Source organism: Plectropomus leopardus, chromosome 21 (assembly GCF_026936395.1).
Source record: "Plectropomus leopardus strain MGB_pleo_1.0 chromosome 21, ASM2693639v1, whole genome shotgun sequence".
In the NCBI taxonomy this organism is placed as follows: domain Eukaryota; kingdom Metazoa; phylum Chordata; class Actinopteri; order Perciformes; family Serranidae; genus Plectropomus; species Plectropomus leopardus.
The window spans coordinates 14224401-14242258 of NC_142196.1; the positions used below are offsets into that span (position 1 = coordinate 14224401).

Below are 17858 nucleotides of genomic sequence, written 5' to 3' on the forward strand. Positions count from 1 at the left end.
CGTCTGTCGTGATTTGATGAAAAGGTGAAATGCACTTTAATTCACATTCGGTTATAGATTTTCGATTTATTTACATATCAAGCCGTTTGAACGTTGAAATCTAAAAAATAAAAAAAGACACACATTCCCAAAGTTTGTACATATAGTGCAGATTAACATGTAGTGCGTACAGGACATTAAGGTCTCTACATTGCATTATTAGGGTATTTATTGTAACTTGGGGTGGAAGAGGGGTCTGCTCTGGGCATCCTGGCATGAGTGAGCAGACCTGAGCAAAAAAAAAAAAAGTTTTAATATACATTTCTGAAAACAGCAAATAAAATGTTAAGGTGATTATCCGGCTTATGAGGACCTGACAGTTCACCTGGAGGGCTTCATTTATTGTATATTTCAAGTATCATCAGGGTCCTACAGGAAGGCTGCATCTCCAAGTTTGCCAGGTTCGATTAACAGCTGACATCAAATTTCAAAGAGCAAGAGTGTCTGCTAAACATTGATAGATAAAACATGACAAACTGTCGAAAATAACACATGGCTTTTTTATGCTGAAAATCCATAAATGTTTCTTCTAATTTATTACTGTGAAGTGATATTTGTCTGGCATGTGACTAGAAATTAGAGTGATTACAGATTCGGTCTGCTGTAGGTGTGGTCTCAAAGACAAGGTTTACATTCAAGAAGCGAATAAATGAAGGTGTTTCAAAAATCAGATCTTAAGTATGGAGGACAAAAAATGACAAAAGCATCAATAAATTAATGTATATATAAATGCAAGAATAAGTAAGTGAAAATGAAATAAATTCAGAAATACAATATGGATGCATGAATAAATATATGAAGAGGTTAGGACAGCCTATCTAATTAACATACAGCCATGGAAATACAGAATAAAAAAAAATATAGCTGTAAAAAAGTGTAGAAATAATTTAAAGTATTTAATAATGTCCTGTTCAAATATTAACTTTTAGTCTAGTTGTGTTTATGCATTTACACATTTAATTCCATCTTTACTTTAAAATTTATTTATTCCTTTATAGTTTATGCATTTATTTATTTCAGCATTTATTCTATTGTTTGTTTCCATATTAACTTTTCACACATTTATTTATTAATTTCAATATTAATTTATTTATTACTTCATATATATATACATTTATTTGTTTATCTATCGATACTTAAGTCACTTTTAGTCCTCCATATTAAAGGGGCTCCTTTTAGTGTCTACGTTTATGACACTCCTTTTTTCCATTTTCATTTCAAAACTTTTTTTCACATGAACTTTACAACTAATATCATATTGTTTGATTTCAAACAAAGCTGTACAACTGAGGTGATGAACACCACCTCCTAAATTCTTTTGTCTGTCACTAGTTTTTCCACCAATCATTTCAGTTTTGGATGCATTTCAGGAACATACGCGCTGCTGTTCCTACAGGCTAATATAAATTTCATATGATTTTCTCAGGGATTAGTTTTAGTGGTCATAACAGTAGCGTGGGAACAAGTGAATTAAGGATTGTAGATTACTGATTTTGCAAACTAGCACTGATGTGTATAAGTGCCAAGAAGTTGTCCAAAACTTCGCTTGTGTTAATCTAAGGTGTGCAGTGTCTTTTCTTTAATTCTAACTCGCTGTTCAACAAGCACAAAGTTACTCAGCGATGAATGAATCCTGTTCCTGTCGATTCACATGACCTGTTGAACTGAACGTCACACATAATGCTCCGTAACTTTGTGCCTATTCACATCTAGTGGTCACAGTAGTTGCACGAAATCTTGGCATCTTCATAAAAATGCTGAACTAAACAGAACAGGACAAAAAGCAATGAGGTGACGTTATGAGCAGGCTGACGGACAGTCTCTATCAGCTCTGGACAATCCAAAGCAAATCCTCAGAGAAACGCTGCAAAGCTTTCTGGGCCTTCTTTCGATATGTGACACTGTGTACATAAATCCTCCTCTTCCTGTGTCCTTCTTCTGTCTGCTTGGTTGCCCAGACAACAGAGACAGTGATGGCTTCTTAGCTCTGCAGCACAGAACTTCATTTCCCATGATCCCCGTCCACCTTGAGGACAACTGTTTCAGTATCCAACCAGTGTTTGTCAGAGTGTATGTATGTGTGTGTGTGTGTGTGTGTGTGTGTGTGTGTGAACAGTTCTCAGGCAGTGCACTGTGAGTGAGGTGTGTGTTTGTGAGTGAGTGTGTGTGTGTGTGTGTGTGTGTGTGTGTGTTTAAGTGTGTTCAACAATCAGTCTACTTCTCATCTTCATCACCTTCACTCATGCTGCTTATAGAGGCAGATGCTCCTTTGGGGGAGGTTGGGGGCGAGGGCCGTGCATTGTGCCAGCGGACAGGGGGAGACGGGGGTGAGGGAGAACGCAGGGGGACAGTTCATGGGAGGACTGTTGCAAGGCGACTCTCGGGGAGATAGAGCGTAAGACAGCATTCGTCCACTGCGCTCCTGAAACACCTGTTTCTGTACAGAGAGAATAGGGGGAGAGAAAAAGTGTTAGAGCAAACTGCAAAAAGGTCCATTCATTAAAAAAAACCTTTTTAATATTAAATTATATCTGATATGACATAAAGGTACTCTCACAAACAATGTTTCCATAGGCCAATTTGACACTGATGAAACATAGCGACAAAAATAAGTGATTATACTTCTTACATACTCTAACGACTCTCCAAGCAGTATATAGTCCCAAAGTCATTAAAATTAGCTCCAGATTACAGATTTACCAGCTGCAGCATCATAGTGATAAACTCAATAATCCCTTGAAAACTGAGCAAATTGGCTTAATCTCTTTCAAAAACACGGGAAGAAGGCAATGAGCAACCTCACAAGAAATTACCCCAAATAAGCAAGCAATTAGTAAAAAGTTACCAGAAAATTAACACATGAAAAAGAAAAAAAAAAAGGAAAAAAAAAAAAAAAAAACACGAACCAAAACAAAAAAACAAACAAGGAAACTGATTACAAATGCTAAAAATGTAAATTTAATTGACTTAAATAGAATTAAATAGTGATTTTCTAATAATTATTTCCTCTCTTGTCTTTTTCTTTTTTCTTTCTTGCCAGTTTTTCCTCATTTTCAAACCAATTTGCTCCTGTTTCATAGATTTCAAAGCTTGTGAAATGTCTGAAATGTCTGAATGTAACACAAGAAACTGTTTCAATGGCTAATAGATAAATAATTGTGTGAGCCATTTCTAGTAATTCTTTATAATTTCTCATTTTCTTTGAGTCACTTGAACGCATCACCTGACCTGGCAGCTCAGGATCCTCTCATTAAAGGCAGGTGTGCTGAATGAGTCTCGCGGGGAAGACACTAAGAGGATACAGTCTTCAGCTGCCATCTGTTTGGTTAATCTTAGTTTTATTTTTTAATAACTTTGTTTTGCTACATGCACATTTATTTTGGAGTGTTTGTTTGGGGTTTTTGATTTGGTTTTGACATGACAGTCAGACAAATCAGTTTAGCTCGACCCAGCAACTCTCCTCACATCCTGCAAATCAGTCAAAGCTTGAAACCTCCTGGATCAAAACAGTGAGTAACCAAATACAGCGAGTTGATCATATCTATCATGGCGTCTGTGGGCAGCTGTTTTGAGTTTATTTGGAAGCCGCATTCAATTCTGGTCCAGTATTTTATATTATTCTGACATGGGAAATTCTGTATAAATGGCACTTGCTTTAAGTATCTTTTGATGCTATTACTTTTCTGCTTTTACTTCAGTAAGATTTAAATGCAGGTCTTTTACTTAAGTATTTTCTTTAACTTAAGTACTGCTACTTAAAGGTTTAGTGTGGAGGATTTAGTGACATCTAGTGGTGAGGTTGCAGACTGCAAGAAATTGCAGTATTCAAAGTAAAGTTTTAAAATCTCAACACATTGTTGTTTAATATCAAAATACATTTACAGATCCGTTTGCTTCACATCTTTACATCAGCAGCAAATGTGAGTTCTTCTTACCCAAGTCCCGTCAGGTCCAAAAAGTTCTAGAAAGTTGCCGATAAACTCTCTGGATTTCTCTTCCCATTTCTGAATGAGGTCGTGACTCTTCTCCTCCACACGGTAAACAAAATGTTTGCTCTTCTCCTCCACTGTGCGAACCTTCTCCTTCATTCGGTCCACTTGGTTCTGCAGCCGGTACTTCTTCTCCTGAGGGGATTGAATGTTTACGAGAAGCCATGATGCAGGTGTTGCATAAATAAAACCATCAGTGAAGAACCAAAGCCTTAACCAGAAAAAAATGAACCTAATAATTTTTGCATTAAGCTGTTGAATGCAAAATTGTTTATACCCATTATACCATGAAGGTGACATAAAGAATTGATCGTGCACTCACGTTGATGTAACTGACGTTAAGCTCCTTGGCTGTGTAGCCACGTTGGAGGTTGCGTCGGGCATAGACGTCGTAGTCTCTGACAATTCTAGTAATCAAGTCAGATGTTGAGATTCCCTCTGTCCGTTGTGTCGGCACAAACATCCCTAGAATTCACGCACAAAAACAGAGAGAGGTGTTTTTTAAGAGGAAATGTACAGAGTAATTTCATCTTCTTGCTATCTCACACTGACCTGCCTCCTTGATGTGTTTATAGACATCCTCACTTCCTGCTGAGGAGTATGGGATATCATCGTGAGCCACGAAATCGATCTGAGGAGCAATCAAAGGACATGACTGTATGGCATAAAACACTGCACTGGCAGACAGCAATAAGGTAAATAAAAAAAAAAAAAAAACACTCACATGAACATAAAGTAGATTAGAGTTTTGAAGAATACACATACTTAAAATAATGCACGAGGAGGGCTTGGTCATAAACACACATGCATTCCACACACATGCCAAAAAGCCGTGGATACATATTCAGTGTCTTATTTGACCACTAGCAAGTCCTCGTAAATGGCACTTTAAGTTTTCTTCTAAGATATATTCACTTAGCTGCTGGCAGCTGCTTCTACAGAGAGAAATCCTTAACCAAGAGAAAGGGCAGGGGAGTCGACCCCTGTTGCTATAGATGGCATAATGGCATTTTTATTGATGTACTCCCATCATGTTTCTATATTGATGTAATCACTGATGTAATCACTACTATGTCCACAGTGATAGTTTGGCAGGTGACTGTTTTAGTGAAATTATTTTTTTAATGAATTCATTAATAATGTGAAAAGGAATTAGTTTGGATTACACTTTATTAAATTATATTAAATTCAATTCAATTCATTAAATTATTTTTTTTTTCAAATTAATTAAGAAATCAATTGAAAATTAAATTGTAAGAGTTAAATTGAAAGAGTTTAGATTACATTTTATGAAATTAAATTAAATCAAATCAAATTAAATTAAATTAATATTTTTAAATTAATTTTAAAAAACATTTAAATTACACATTACATTTATATTAAAAAATATATCAAACTGATGTTTTTTAAAATAAAACTAAATAAAAAATAAAATTTGTTCAAATTAAACAAGCTATACGTAAGTTTAAAATTGAATTGTAAATTAAATAGAATTTTTTTTAATTAAATTAGGTAGTCATCTCCAGTGTTATTGGATTGTTTTGATTTGTTAGTGAGTTGATTTACTTCTTATTAACTCAAACAACATTAAAACATTAAGTTTAAGCAGAAGTTTATCACTGATGTGGTTTTTTTTTCTAAACACTGAGACAATAGGGCGCATTATCTGCAGTTTCTGACTGATTGTGACCAGAATTTAGTGACTTAAAAGTACTCTGGACTCTCTCTAACTTCTCTCAAACTTAATGCCTACTTTTAGTGCCAAAAGACTGTAAATTACTCAGGGGAGTCCTTAAGTTAGAACTGACACGCCCTTACATTTTAGGAGTTTCTCCTAACTCTGTTAGAGGCTATTTGGGGCCTTAGAATTTGATTATGTCGTCTGGATGCTTAATGCACAGTTTGACACTGCAGACAACAATACACACACACACTCATACACACACACACACACACACACACACACACACACACACACACACAGAGACACTCACACACACCTTGTGTTTCTCTAGGAACTCTGGTGTGAGAGTCCAGGGTGCGTCTCGCAAAACCTCATCAACATAGCGGCAGTGTCTCAACGCTTCATAACGTTCAATCTCTGTCATGACTGTGAAACCCTTGTACTTATGCGTCAGCTCATCACTGCACACTGTTCAAGCACATGAGAGGGAAACAACACAAAACACAGGAGCAGATACATCACTGTCAGGCAAATCTGTATTAAGTCATTTTGAATCATTTGTGGAATCTCAGTGTGTGTGTGTGTGTGTGTGTGTTTTGTCTCAGTGGGACTGTCCTACCTCCTACTATGAGGTAGGTGTTGGGGAAGAGATTTTTGGCCTGCATGAGAGCGCGAGCGTGTCCAGAGTGAAACAGATCAAAGATGCCATCTGCGTATACTCTGACTGGCCGGTCCACTGAAAACACACAGAAAAACAATCATCAAAACTCACCATAAAGTGATATATATGACTGGTATCATACTAAGAGTTAGAGTATCAGTAATAGCTCTGATGATAGTGATACTGTAGGAGAAGCAACAGTCATGACAGTTGTATTGCTACTAATAGTAGTGATAGTAGTAGCTGCACTTGCAGTAGTTGTAGCACAGTATCGTAGTAGAAAAGGTATCAGTTGTCTCAGTAGCATAAGCATCAGTAGTTATGTGTATTAATATGTACTACTTGTGATGATAGTGATACTGTTGAGCTGCAGTAGCAGTGGCACTTTTAGCAGTAGCAATAGTAGTAATAGTAGTATTAGATGTATGGAAAGCCTTCTGAGCATTTATTACATATTCTTGATATCAGATTTCATTTGTCTTTACTAGTTGACTAATGTTAATCAAAATGCTCACTAGTTAACTAGTTGAAGTGTCTTTGTACTTTACTAGTTAACTAGTGAGACTTAAAGTGTGTACTTGTAAAACTAGTGAATGTACAAGTGCACACCAGTCACACTAACTGCATAGAATGATAATGAGAAGGTGGACTTAACTCAAAATTTAAAAAAAAAAAAAAAAAGAAAGAAAATAAAACACCCCAAAAAACTAAATTTATTAATGAAAGACTATATGCCCCAAAAGCCAAAAAAATAATAATTTAAAAAAGGATAAACACCCAAAACTTCAACATTTTAGGGACCAGAAAAAAAAACATATATTTAAAATAAAAATAGAAAAAAAGAAAAACTCCAAACTCAAAATTATTTAAAAAATACAAGAAGACCAAAAAGTTTATCAAAATAGTTGGCAATTAATTTAAATCAACTTATTAATCAATTAATTGTTGCAGCTGTACTTATATAAACCATATTTTCTTCTCTTCTTATGTTTTTTTTTGTGCAAAGAAATCTTAATTTGTAAAACAACTTAAGCTGCCAGATATATGTATTAAAATAAAGAGTAGAATATTTACCTCTGAAATGTAGTAGAGTAAAAGTATAAAGCAGCATTTAAAAAACCAGACCCAAGTAAAGTACAAATACCTCACATTCCAACATAAGCACAGTTCTTGAGTAAATGTACTTAATCACATTCCACCACTGAATATGACAGAGATAAACATGAAAGCTGGAAGAATGAGAAACTGCAGGAAATGGATCAGAGAAGGAGACCCAGCAGTAGGAGGTCTACTGTACCTGGGGTGCCTCGGCGGGCCTGAGCGATGGTGAGTTTCTCATGAGGGGCGCGACAATCACAACTGGTCTCCCGGGCAAAGATGGCAGGTTCTGTCAGAGTCTGAGACAAACAGAGAGACTGGTTAACAGATCAAATACAGCACAAACATCATATTTTGGAGGATAAATGAATATAGGAGATTGATGTTGATCTAAAGCACCGGCGTTTAGAAAACCTGTCCGCCCTCATTCCTTCAAAGCTACACAATTTGTCTCTCTTTCCTCGCTTATTCCTGTTACAGTAACCTCCATTAGGTTATTGACCACAGCTGATGCCTGTTCCATATTGGGACAATGGATTGCAAGCTGCACTCAGTGTTATTGATCACTCTGTGTGTGTGTGTGTGTGTGTGTGTGTGTGTGTGTGTGTGTGTGTGTGTGTGTGTGTGTGTGTGTGTGTGTGTGTGTGTGTGTGTGTGTGGCAGAAAACAAGGGCAGGGCTATTGATTTGTCACCCTTTTGGAAATAAGCTAAAATTCTAAAGGGAGAACAAGATGGAAGAGGTCGAGATGTAGGTGACTCCCAGTGGTGACTTTGACAGGGGAGAAAATAATGATCATTTGTAGATAAATCAAGAAAATAAATAAAGAAAAAAAGACAGTGGTGTATGGACACAAAGACAGAGAGGGCAAAAAGGGACAAGTGAGATAAATGATGTTTCTTGTTAACGCTTGTCAAAGCTGCATCAAGGTTAAAGTGTTGCAGTGTGAGCCTGCTGGAAAATTTGTCTTTGTGTGCCATCTGTTGACTGCAGGGAATATTCACTGAATCTCATTCACACCAGTAAATGAGAATCGGAGTCTGCACAGAGCAGAAAGCTGTGGGAGTGTGAGAGGAGGATGAAAAATGGAAACAGATTCAGTCTCTGTGGACACCGCGGGCGACTGACGTCATCATATCCTCTTTGAACAGCAACAAAACAAGAGTGCAGCTTGATTGCATGTTTCAACAACACCGATTAGGACAATCAGACATCATATCAGCGGTTTTGAAGCACAGGTTTAGAGAGCAAGACCTAAAAGTTATTTGTTAAAGAAAATGAAGCGAGTAGAGCACACCTACCCCCAGTAGTAGAGGGTGGCCCAAATGTTTTCTCAAATTCCCTGAAATATTTAAATTTTTAAAAATACCTTCAAGTTTGGGTCATTCAGATAATAATATATGCACATGTTTATCTAACTATGCTACTCTCTAAAGAAATCTAGGAAGTACACATGGGTACATGGGTAAAAAAGCAAGACTTTGTAACCAATTGAAGATCTAAAATAACAGCACTCATTAAAACCAGGAACTGAGGAAACACTAGTGAGGAAAACCCAAAAGCAGGATGAAACTTAAAGATAAATATATAAACATATATATATATACATATAAAACAAATAAATACTGAAGTGAACAAATACATAAAATACTCTAAATAATAGCTAAAAAGTAAATGAAAGGATAACAGTACTAATAATAATATATAGAAAATCTAATAATAAAATGAAATAATAAAACAATATACAGTCTATAGTAAAACAGACAAAAAACATATACATAAATAGTCAATAAATAAATAGTTGAAGTTTCAAACTAAAAAGGTAGGTCTTGAGTTTGCTTTAAAAAAAAGAACATTAATTTTGTGAGCTCTACTCCAGCATAAAAAAATAGGTTTCAAGATTTTGCTGTCTACCCTGTGACCTAAAATTAGCAATGTCAGAAGGTTTTTGCATCTTTTTAGGAGGCAATGAAAATTGGTCATCCTCAACATTTGCTGTGTTTTGGTTTCCGAATGATTAACAGTCAGAGAACAATTAAAGACAAAACAGGATGAAGGCTCTCCAGAATGATTTTTCCTTGGTAACTATCATGTTTTCCACAGATGATATACAATTCTTTTGGCACTCTGTTATCTTGAATATTATGAAAAGTACTGTACATGGTCAAACTATTCTGAAACGTAAAGTTGCAGCTGTTTTATCACAGGGTTTTCACAGAGCGTTGTCGTAATTCTTAATCACTATAATTTAAGGGGAACCTGCCACACTGTGTTACCCATCTCTGCATGACAGGCACAACATAAGCTATTCAGGTGACCTCCTTAGGGTTATAAAGTATTTACAAGCCAGGATTCATTTTTCATACAATAAAAAAGCTCTGATAAACAAACACAAACATCTGGAGAGATGACATGTTTAGCAGCTCTAAAAAACAAACAAAAAAACCCTTAAATTACTTTATCACCTTGATATTTAGGATTATTTTTCCCCGGCTTCATGAGAATTGCTTCTAAACCTATAGCCCATATAACATATAAAACACAAAAAATGCCCTCATTTGGTGTAATGATTATGCTTTATGCTCTGTGAGACTTCTTTTATGGATTATCCATCTATTGTCCCAATTAATTGCACATCCTTCATCTGTTTTGTAGATTGGCATTGAATATGTTGTCAGGTCATGTCAAACCAGGGACACTCAACTTGCTTTGTAAAATAGCAGGAGGCCAGGGGCTAGTTACACCTTTAAAACCTGAATTGACATCAGTTTTCTTGTGCTGTGTTCAGATGACTTTCACAAGCGTTTAACCCTTTGAAACCTGAGCACCTTGGCTTGATTCCTTTCAAGAATAAGGAGAAAAAAAGGCATTAAAAATGTAGCTTAAAGAGAGAGAGAATCATTAGAAAATTTTAATCACAAAGGAAGAATACCAAGAAAACTATATTTCTAATTCTAATTTTTTTTTAAAAAATTTTTTAACACTTTTTTCACATAAGTTCCTGTTTTTGTGTTTTTACTTTTCTTTTTTTTAATCCTGCTGTGGCACTTTTTTTTATAAACAAGCTCTATTTTGATGCTTTGTATGCACTCTATTACCATATTTACATTCAAAGTTCAAAAATTATTCCCGGCATGAATAAATATATTTTTAGTGTGAATTAGAAAATAGTTGGCGTGCCACCTGGCACCGTATCAGGCCCCCGGTTGTAAGTTGAGTATTACTGTGTTAAACCTTTTAATTGCTCATGATTTCCAACAGAGAGGTATCCAATTTCAATACTAGCCAACAACAACAACAAAAGAGCATAGAGGTTGTAGTTGGGGAGCACCCTTATCACCCATGATTCCTTGGGCATGGTGAGAACACAGGGTGGCTTACAAACACTTAGCACAGAGCAGATGGTAAAGCTTAAAGTCGCCGACCAGGGGGCACAGAGCACAGGCCTATCAGGGTGAGTGGCGTGAGCGCGCACAGTAAAACCCACTCTGGCACAAGCAAAGAACATCTGGCATAAGAAGGATTAAAGCTGGAAAAAAGAGAAACACGGGGCCACGAGAAAGAAACGGCAGTAAAGACGAGACTGCCTCACAACAAAAAAGAGTGAAGACAGAGGAGAGGGAAAGGCAAAGATGAGGAGACTAACATGAATGCCAGGATGAGGGATTACACGAAATAAAGATCCAAACACAGGAGGCTCTCCTCACTGCCGCAATGTCTCATCAGCAGGACATTCATGCATTATAGTCCATTGTGTAACCCCCCTCCTTCTTTGGCAACACACACTCAAACACACACACTGTCCACTCAGCATTCTGAGCATCTCCCTCAGCCTAATGCTATAGGGGATCTGTTTCGTAACAGGGGAGAAAGCAGCATCCTTTGTCTTCCTCTCCCTCCCTGTCACACACACTGCAAGGCATGAAGACATCACAAAAGCACACACATTCAAATGCCCTACCGTCCGGGGATGAGGGCAGGTGTGCTCAAGCTCCTCCATGATTCCCAAAGACTCATGGGATGCGGCTGTGGTCCCTCTGTAATGTGACTCAGCATCAGTGAGACGCTGCCTCTCTCCTCTAACAGCTCTGTCTCTTTCTCCTTCCTCTGTTCCCCCGCCCACTCCCTGCTCTGCCTCTCTGTCTGTCCTCCTCCACCTCTCTGATCCCCTGCTGCAGAGAGGAGGAGGCAGCGAGGAGGTCTCACTCAGCAGCCATTTTTTGGTACCACAAACAAGGATGAACTCTGCTCTTATCTTGATATTCTTGCAGATATATTCAGTTAAAAGCATTGGATCACCTATAGTAGACAGTAGTGTAAATATAGGTGTTTTGGGGTCATTGTAATCACAGGGAAGTGACAAGTGCAATACAGTGGATCTAGAGTCAGTCATCAATCTTTTATATGAAACTGTAGGCAAAGATGGATAACGGAACAGGGCTACCAGGCACAGGCCCAGGGGCCCAAAGTGTCAGAGGCTCCCTGGTCTTCACCTGCAAAATGTTACTTAATTACACACTAAGACGAGACTCAAAATTACTAGAAACACAAAAAGACCAAAAAGAAACTGCAAAGAGACACAAATAACAATTAAAAAGGAGCAAAAGAATAACAAAGAGAGTTGAAGTAACACAGACACACAAAAAACACACAAAGAGGTGAAAATGAACTGTAAAAAGATACAGATGAAATAGAGGATAAAAATAACAACAAAAACAAACACAAAGACACATTTAACAACTATAAATAGACACAAAATGACCCCAAAGACCCACAAAAACAGGAAAAGATGCATTATGACTACCAAGAGACGTGAATGCCACAAAGAGACACAGAACAACTAAAAAGGGATGCAAAAGAAATGCAAAGAGACACATAATAAATATAAAAAGAGGCAAAAAGAGACACAAAATCACCCAATCAGACCACAAAGGGATACAAAGAAACTGTAAAGAGTCACAAAATAACTACAAAAACAACCGCAAGGAAACAACTTACTTACAAATAGACACTAGAAAGAGATGCACATCTAAAAAGACATGCACAACAACAACGAGAAAAAAAACAGAAGCACCACAAAGTGTGTAGGCCTATGTCTTGTTTCTGTGTAGGAAAAGTGTGCAGGTTTTTTGCATGTCTGTGCCCAGGTGTCCATTGTCTCATGACTGTGAGGCAATTGTTACTCCAGGGTAAAGATGAGTTGAAAAGGAAAGAAATATAATTGAAATATCTAGAATTATCCTGTCCATATATCCATTTGTGTGATTTCCATTATTGCCTTTATTTTTTTTTACGGGGGGTCTTGGTAAGGGAAGAAAATATGGGGAAAAAGTGTGATAAATATACCTTGCCTTGTTATCCCAATAAAAATAAATAAATAAATAGATTAATAATAATAATAATAATAATAATAATAATAATAATAATAATAATAATAATAATAATACTTTTTTTTATTCCGGCAGTTTAAAAAAAAGAATGATCCTGTTTGTGAGTGAATCATTGTTTCAATAAACGATCTCTGTGTGCGGAGCTGACGAGCTCTCGCCATGGCGACGGAAAAGAGGAGAGAGCTCCCAGAAAGGACCAATCAGAGAACAGATGCAGCAGCGTATCAGTATAAACAGTGAGGATTGGTGGAGTGCTCCATAGCACCATCGGTGAGATGATACTGAGTGTAACTACTTATTCATTAGCTCCGGAAGAAAACAATTTGTGTGTCAAGTGTACGGAGAATTAATGTAAACACAGATGATATAGTTTACTTTGTATTTCATATGGCTTACAATCAGGCATAATAATAAAAACTAAAAAAAAAGGATGATGAGAGACATTAAAAAAACACTGTCTTTGCAAAATAGAAAAAAAACAAAACAGTGATAATCATATTAATAAAAGTATTATACTATAAAGCTCAGTCAACTGTTCAATGTCTCTTGTGTACAGTTGAAGATAGTATATCCTATTTTAACCATCACAGTCACACCCATGGTACTTAACAGATGCACCACACAAAAGTATATTTGTAGTTTGGCACGGAAATTTAAACAGGGTGTTTTAGCTTTGCTTCAGGCTACACAAGGCTACTTTTCTCTTTTCCCTTTACCCACCAGAATACTTGGCTCACCCACCGTTGCTGGTGGACCAGAATAACTAAGCAGAATTTGGTGAAACTGAAAGTCGCAGCAAGCTTACCTTCACTGGTCCTCTTCTGCTACAGAAAGGCGCGACAGCCGCGCAACAGGAGCGCGCTCTGATGCGTCGCTGTTTCACCATCGTGTCCAAAATCAAACTCTATATAAAGTAAGATATTTAGTCACTGCTTGCTTTTCTATCCGTCTTCTGTGCTGTCTGCTCCAGCACAGCGGGCAGGACCAGCAGAGGGACACAGCCCGTCTGTCCAGTCCAGTCCTCAGGACAGATCAGCTGCTCACCGCTGATGAGCTGCGACAACTGTGGGCCACGGTCCATTTAGCAGACCTTACAGCTACTGGGCTGTACATACATGAACCATTTTCCTATTGTTCTACAGGGGGGGCTTTGTCAGGAACTAAACTATGCAACTTGTGGCTTTTTAAGTAACCAATTCTCTCTTACAAAACAAAAATGCCTAAAAAAAGGACAGCAACAAATATGAACTGCCACCTAAATAGGTAATATTGTACACAATTGGCTACTAGCCAGTTGTCGATATTAACAAACAATTTCTTAAGTTATCAATAGGCTATAATACAATGGCAATAAACCCAGTGTGCACGTACAGTATAGGGACAGGCATGAATTATCACTTTGGTTTAGGTTATAAAATCCAAAATAGGCTGAGGGGATGAAGGACAAAACAAGCTTTGTTTTGCATTGTTGGACACACTGTTGTGGCTCTGTGGCCCCAATATGGGACAGGAATCTATTGTGCCCCACAAAGTCCCGCCTGGTCGCCATGGAAACGAGCTTCATCGGGATACACAGGCAAAGCCACTGATTTGTAAAAAAGAGGGATACTAATGTCCTAAACCTGTAACTTGAGAATGATTATTGCAGGATAAGGTTATAATATTATTTTCTGTATATTTGATTCATTATATATTCGTTTGTATATTTAATTTGTTGCCTTTGATTTTGTTTAATTATATTTAATACATATACTTTCCTTTCTGACTGCATTTATGTCTGACACAGATGCAAAAACAAATACAGTATTTTTTCATTTTTAAAACGTAAATATAACGTAATAAATTAGCTTTTAGAAACTGCAAGTGGTCTCATCATTTAAAATATTTTATGTTAGAGTACTGTATAATACAGGCTATATTTTTTCATATTGTTTATATTAGTAGTTGCAATAAAAAGTGGAAAGATTCCAAATACAAGAAAATATAAAAAAGTCAAGATAATAATAAGGTTCAAAAGTGGCAAATCAAATATATAATAATAATAATAATAATAATAATAATAATAATAATAATAATAATAATAATAATAATAATAATAATAATAATAATAATAATAATAATAATAATGATAATAATAATAATAATAATAATAATAATAATAATAATAATAATAATAACAATAATAATGTCAGAATAAAGTTTACAGTATTGGAGCAGAAAAACTGAACAGTATTATAAATGTAAAATCTGTTTTACAGAGTGACTTACCATTTCCTTTAAACATGTCTCACTTGCTTACATTGTAGAAATACTGTACTTTTGTGGTCAAAATGAGTAAACAACACAGTTGAACAACACTGCCACCGTGCGGACAGACACGTGCGGGCACCACCTCAATTCATTGGCTTATAGCGCTCTGATGTCACTTCCTGCATATGAGTTTCCCCGGGAAGGCGATTTGGCGCGGACTATCCTGTTGTTGTGTTGACCTGCTGTCTTTGCCTTGAGCAGCTGTCAGTGAGGAAACGTTAAAGGCAAAAAAAGTCCAAGTTAATGGCTCCGGTGTCAAACCCAGAGAAAGACATGGACGCTCCGGACGTTGGTGAGTTTTTGTTTGGCGTCGCGTGCTAGCTGACTTCAGCTGACTTGAACAGGGAAAGGAGAGAAGTTAGCTAACATTAGCTAGCTTACGCTGCCTTACTACAACAAGGGAAGCTCATAGGCCACTAATACTGTGTGTTTATTGAAACGTAGCTCGCTTTAGTTAAGCTAACAATTTGGCATATGAGTCTAGCGTTGCTTAAGCTTATGAGAGCATAACAGACATAACGTTAGTGTGAGATAATTTAGCTAACTACGGTGTCAGTTTTCTGACATGACTTTGTCTCCGCTGCAACTTCCTTAGTGTTGTGAGTAAAATGCAGGAATGAACTCTTCTTATTATCCATTAGAGGCATAATAAGCTAACGTGAAGTCAAAACAAGTGGTCGTGTTCAAAGCGCAGACATTAAGTGTGAAACATTTGTCTTGATACATCTCTGCACATGCAGCTGTCATGTTCATACTTGCTTCTGCGTATTCATGTCCATGTGTCTCTGTCCTCAGACGACGGAGGTGATGCAGCTGGTTTGGTCAGGTCTCGCTCCAGACGGGAGAAGAGAGAGAAGGTGGGGAGGAAATCAGCTCTGGACCAGCTTAAGAAGGCCAAGATGGGGGAGAAGATCAAATATGAGGTGAGAAATCACAAGATTTAAAAGTTTCCACATATGAGGCTGCCGTCCTTCAAGAAGGCTAATATTCCTCTGTTTCAGAGCACAAATAAGTAAATTAATCCTTAGTTGATTGACAGAAAAATAATCAGCAATGTTTTCGATAATAACTCATTAAGCATCCTGGATGCTGGGACATTGTGGTGTAAATTTACCACTGTTTTTGGACATTTTACAGACGAAACAATTATAGATTATTTGAAAGAATTGATTATAGAAATAATCAGCCATGGTCAACCCAGAATGGCTGCGTTTAGAATACATTTATTCTAATTAAAGACCTTAAAATTATTTCATTGTCTTTAATTTAGATTTGATGGGTCTTAAATGTTTTTTTTTACGTCACTGCAGACTTATCATGGTTGGTGCTGAAGGAAACATAAAAACACTATTTGACAGGGAAATTGACAAGGCACTTGTATGTGTGCAATGCTCCTATTTTCACCCCCTCCAGGTATTTAGATCATGCAATAAGTCTGCATTGTTAAACGAAGACATTGATTGATTGTTTATTTTTTCTGCATATGCAGAGTGGTAATCATCATTAGTGTCATTTTCTGTACTGTTTATTTTGAATTGACATCAATGTGTTTAGTTGGAAAGTGCATGAAACTACTTTTGTGTGTGTATGTCCATCTCAGGTTTTGTTTTAAGTTTAATGAAAAGTGGTATTAAAAAGCTCTTAATTGTAATTTTTTTATGCCGGTAGACTTCCTGAAACCAGTGTTCATGTTTTTCAGGTGGAGGAGTTAACAAGTGTGTATGAGGAGGTGGACGAGCAGCAGTATTCAAAGATGGTACGAGAAAGACAAGAGGATGACTGGATTATTGATGATGGTGAGTCTTTCCTCCTGTGTCCACTGCGGGATTATGTGTGACTGAGCAGTCTAATGTTAAAACTTTCTTTTCTGTTCTTCTCTCAGATGGAACAGGATATGTGGAGGATGGAAGAGAAATCTTTGACGATGATTTGGATGATGATATAGTTGAAAACAACCAAGGTAGACACCCATATAATATCGCATTGCAACAATTTAAGTGTATTGTGAGTTTGGGGCAATTTGCAGTGCATAGTTTTGCAAATAAAGTGATTTTTTTGTGTGTTTGCAGGAAAAGGTGGTCCTAAAGGAGGAGATTCAAAGAAAAATGTGAAGAAGTCTGTTGTAGCTAAGCCCAACACCATCAAGAGCCTCTTCATGAACAGCAACGTCAAGAGGCCTGCTGAGGTGTGTTTCTGCTGGCATCACTGACTCGCTTCTATTACAGATATTCCAAAGTGTGCCCTGTGCAGATCTCAGCTTGACATAAAGAGATCTTTTATTCTTTCTCCTGCTCTTGCATTGACTGTAAGTATATTTTTGTCTCTTGCAGAAAGACGTGGACCTGTCTAAAGATGACATATTAGGAGACATCTTGCAGGACCTGCACTCTGAGGTTGGTATCATTTAATCAGCCTAATGCAACACAATTTGATGTTAACACAATATGACTTCTCTGTTGAGACAGTGTCATGACAGTATTGAGTGAGCAGTTTCCCCACAGTCATCCAAATGGTTTCTGCACACTGACTTTTACGTTTAGGCCTTTGGCTGATGTTTAATGAGTGAGCAAGTCATGTAGTTTAAAGGGCCAAATGAATGTGATTAAATGTAAGAGTGACAAGAATTAAACAAGTGACCTTTTAGTTATTTTACAACCAGTGTAAGTGTGAATATAAGTTGATTTAAAA

The 17858-nt window shown here is 36.9% G+C and overlaps 2 protein-coding genes and 1 long non-coding RNA gene across 3 annotated transcripts in view; 2 read left to right on the top strand and 1 right to left on the bottom strand.

The window, feature by feature from the left end:
- Window positions 1-46: 46 nt before the first annotated feature.
- LOC121960421 (choline-phosphate cytidylyltransferase B) lies at window positions 47-13894 on the bottom strand. The gene is given in 9 exon segments (XM_042510091.2): window positions 47-2386; window positions 2388-2476; window positions 3975-4163; window positions 4351-4493; window positions 4581-4659; window positions 6029-6180; window positions 6332-6448; window positions 7671-7770; window positions 13666-13894. Coding segments are annotated over 9 exon segments (1083 nt in total). The 5' UTR covers window positions 13747-13894; the 3' UTR covers window positions 47-2253.
- LOC148186034 (uncharacterized) lies at window positions 3018-7700 on the top strand. Its single transcript, XR_015775318.1, has 3 exons — window positions 3018-3548; window positions 4604-4723; window positions 7588-7700. It is a non-coding gene; the product is annotated as an uncharacterized LOC148186034 (long non-coding RNA).
- A 1388-nt stretch (window positions 13895-15282) lies between the features above and the next one.
- pola1 (polymerase (DNA directed), alpha 1) overlaps window positions 15283-17858 on the top strand; it is a 64218-nt gene continuing 61642 nt past the window's right edge. The window contains exons 1-6 of the mRNA XM_042510657.2: window positions 15283-15462; window positions 15966-16093; window positions 16870-16966; window positions 17053-17130; window positions 17240-17355; window positions 17501-17563. Of these exons, the coding sequence (XP_042366591.2) occupies window positions 15414-15462; window positions 15966-16093; window positions 16870-16966; window positions 17053-17130; window positions 17240-17355; window positions 17501-17563 (531 nt within the window). The 5' untranslated portion in view covers window positions 15283-15413. The remainder of the gene's footprint in view (window positions 15463-15965; window positions 16094-16869; window positions 16967-17052; window positions 17131-17239; window positions 17356-17500; window positions 17564-17858) is intronic.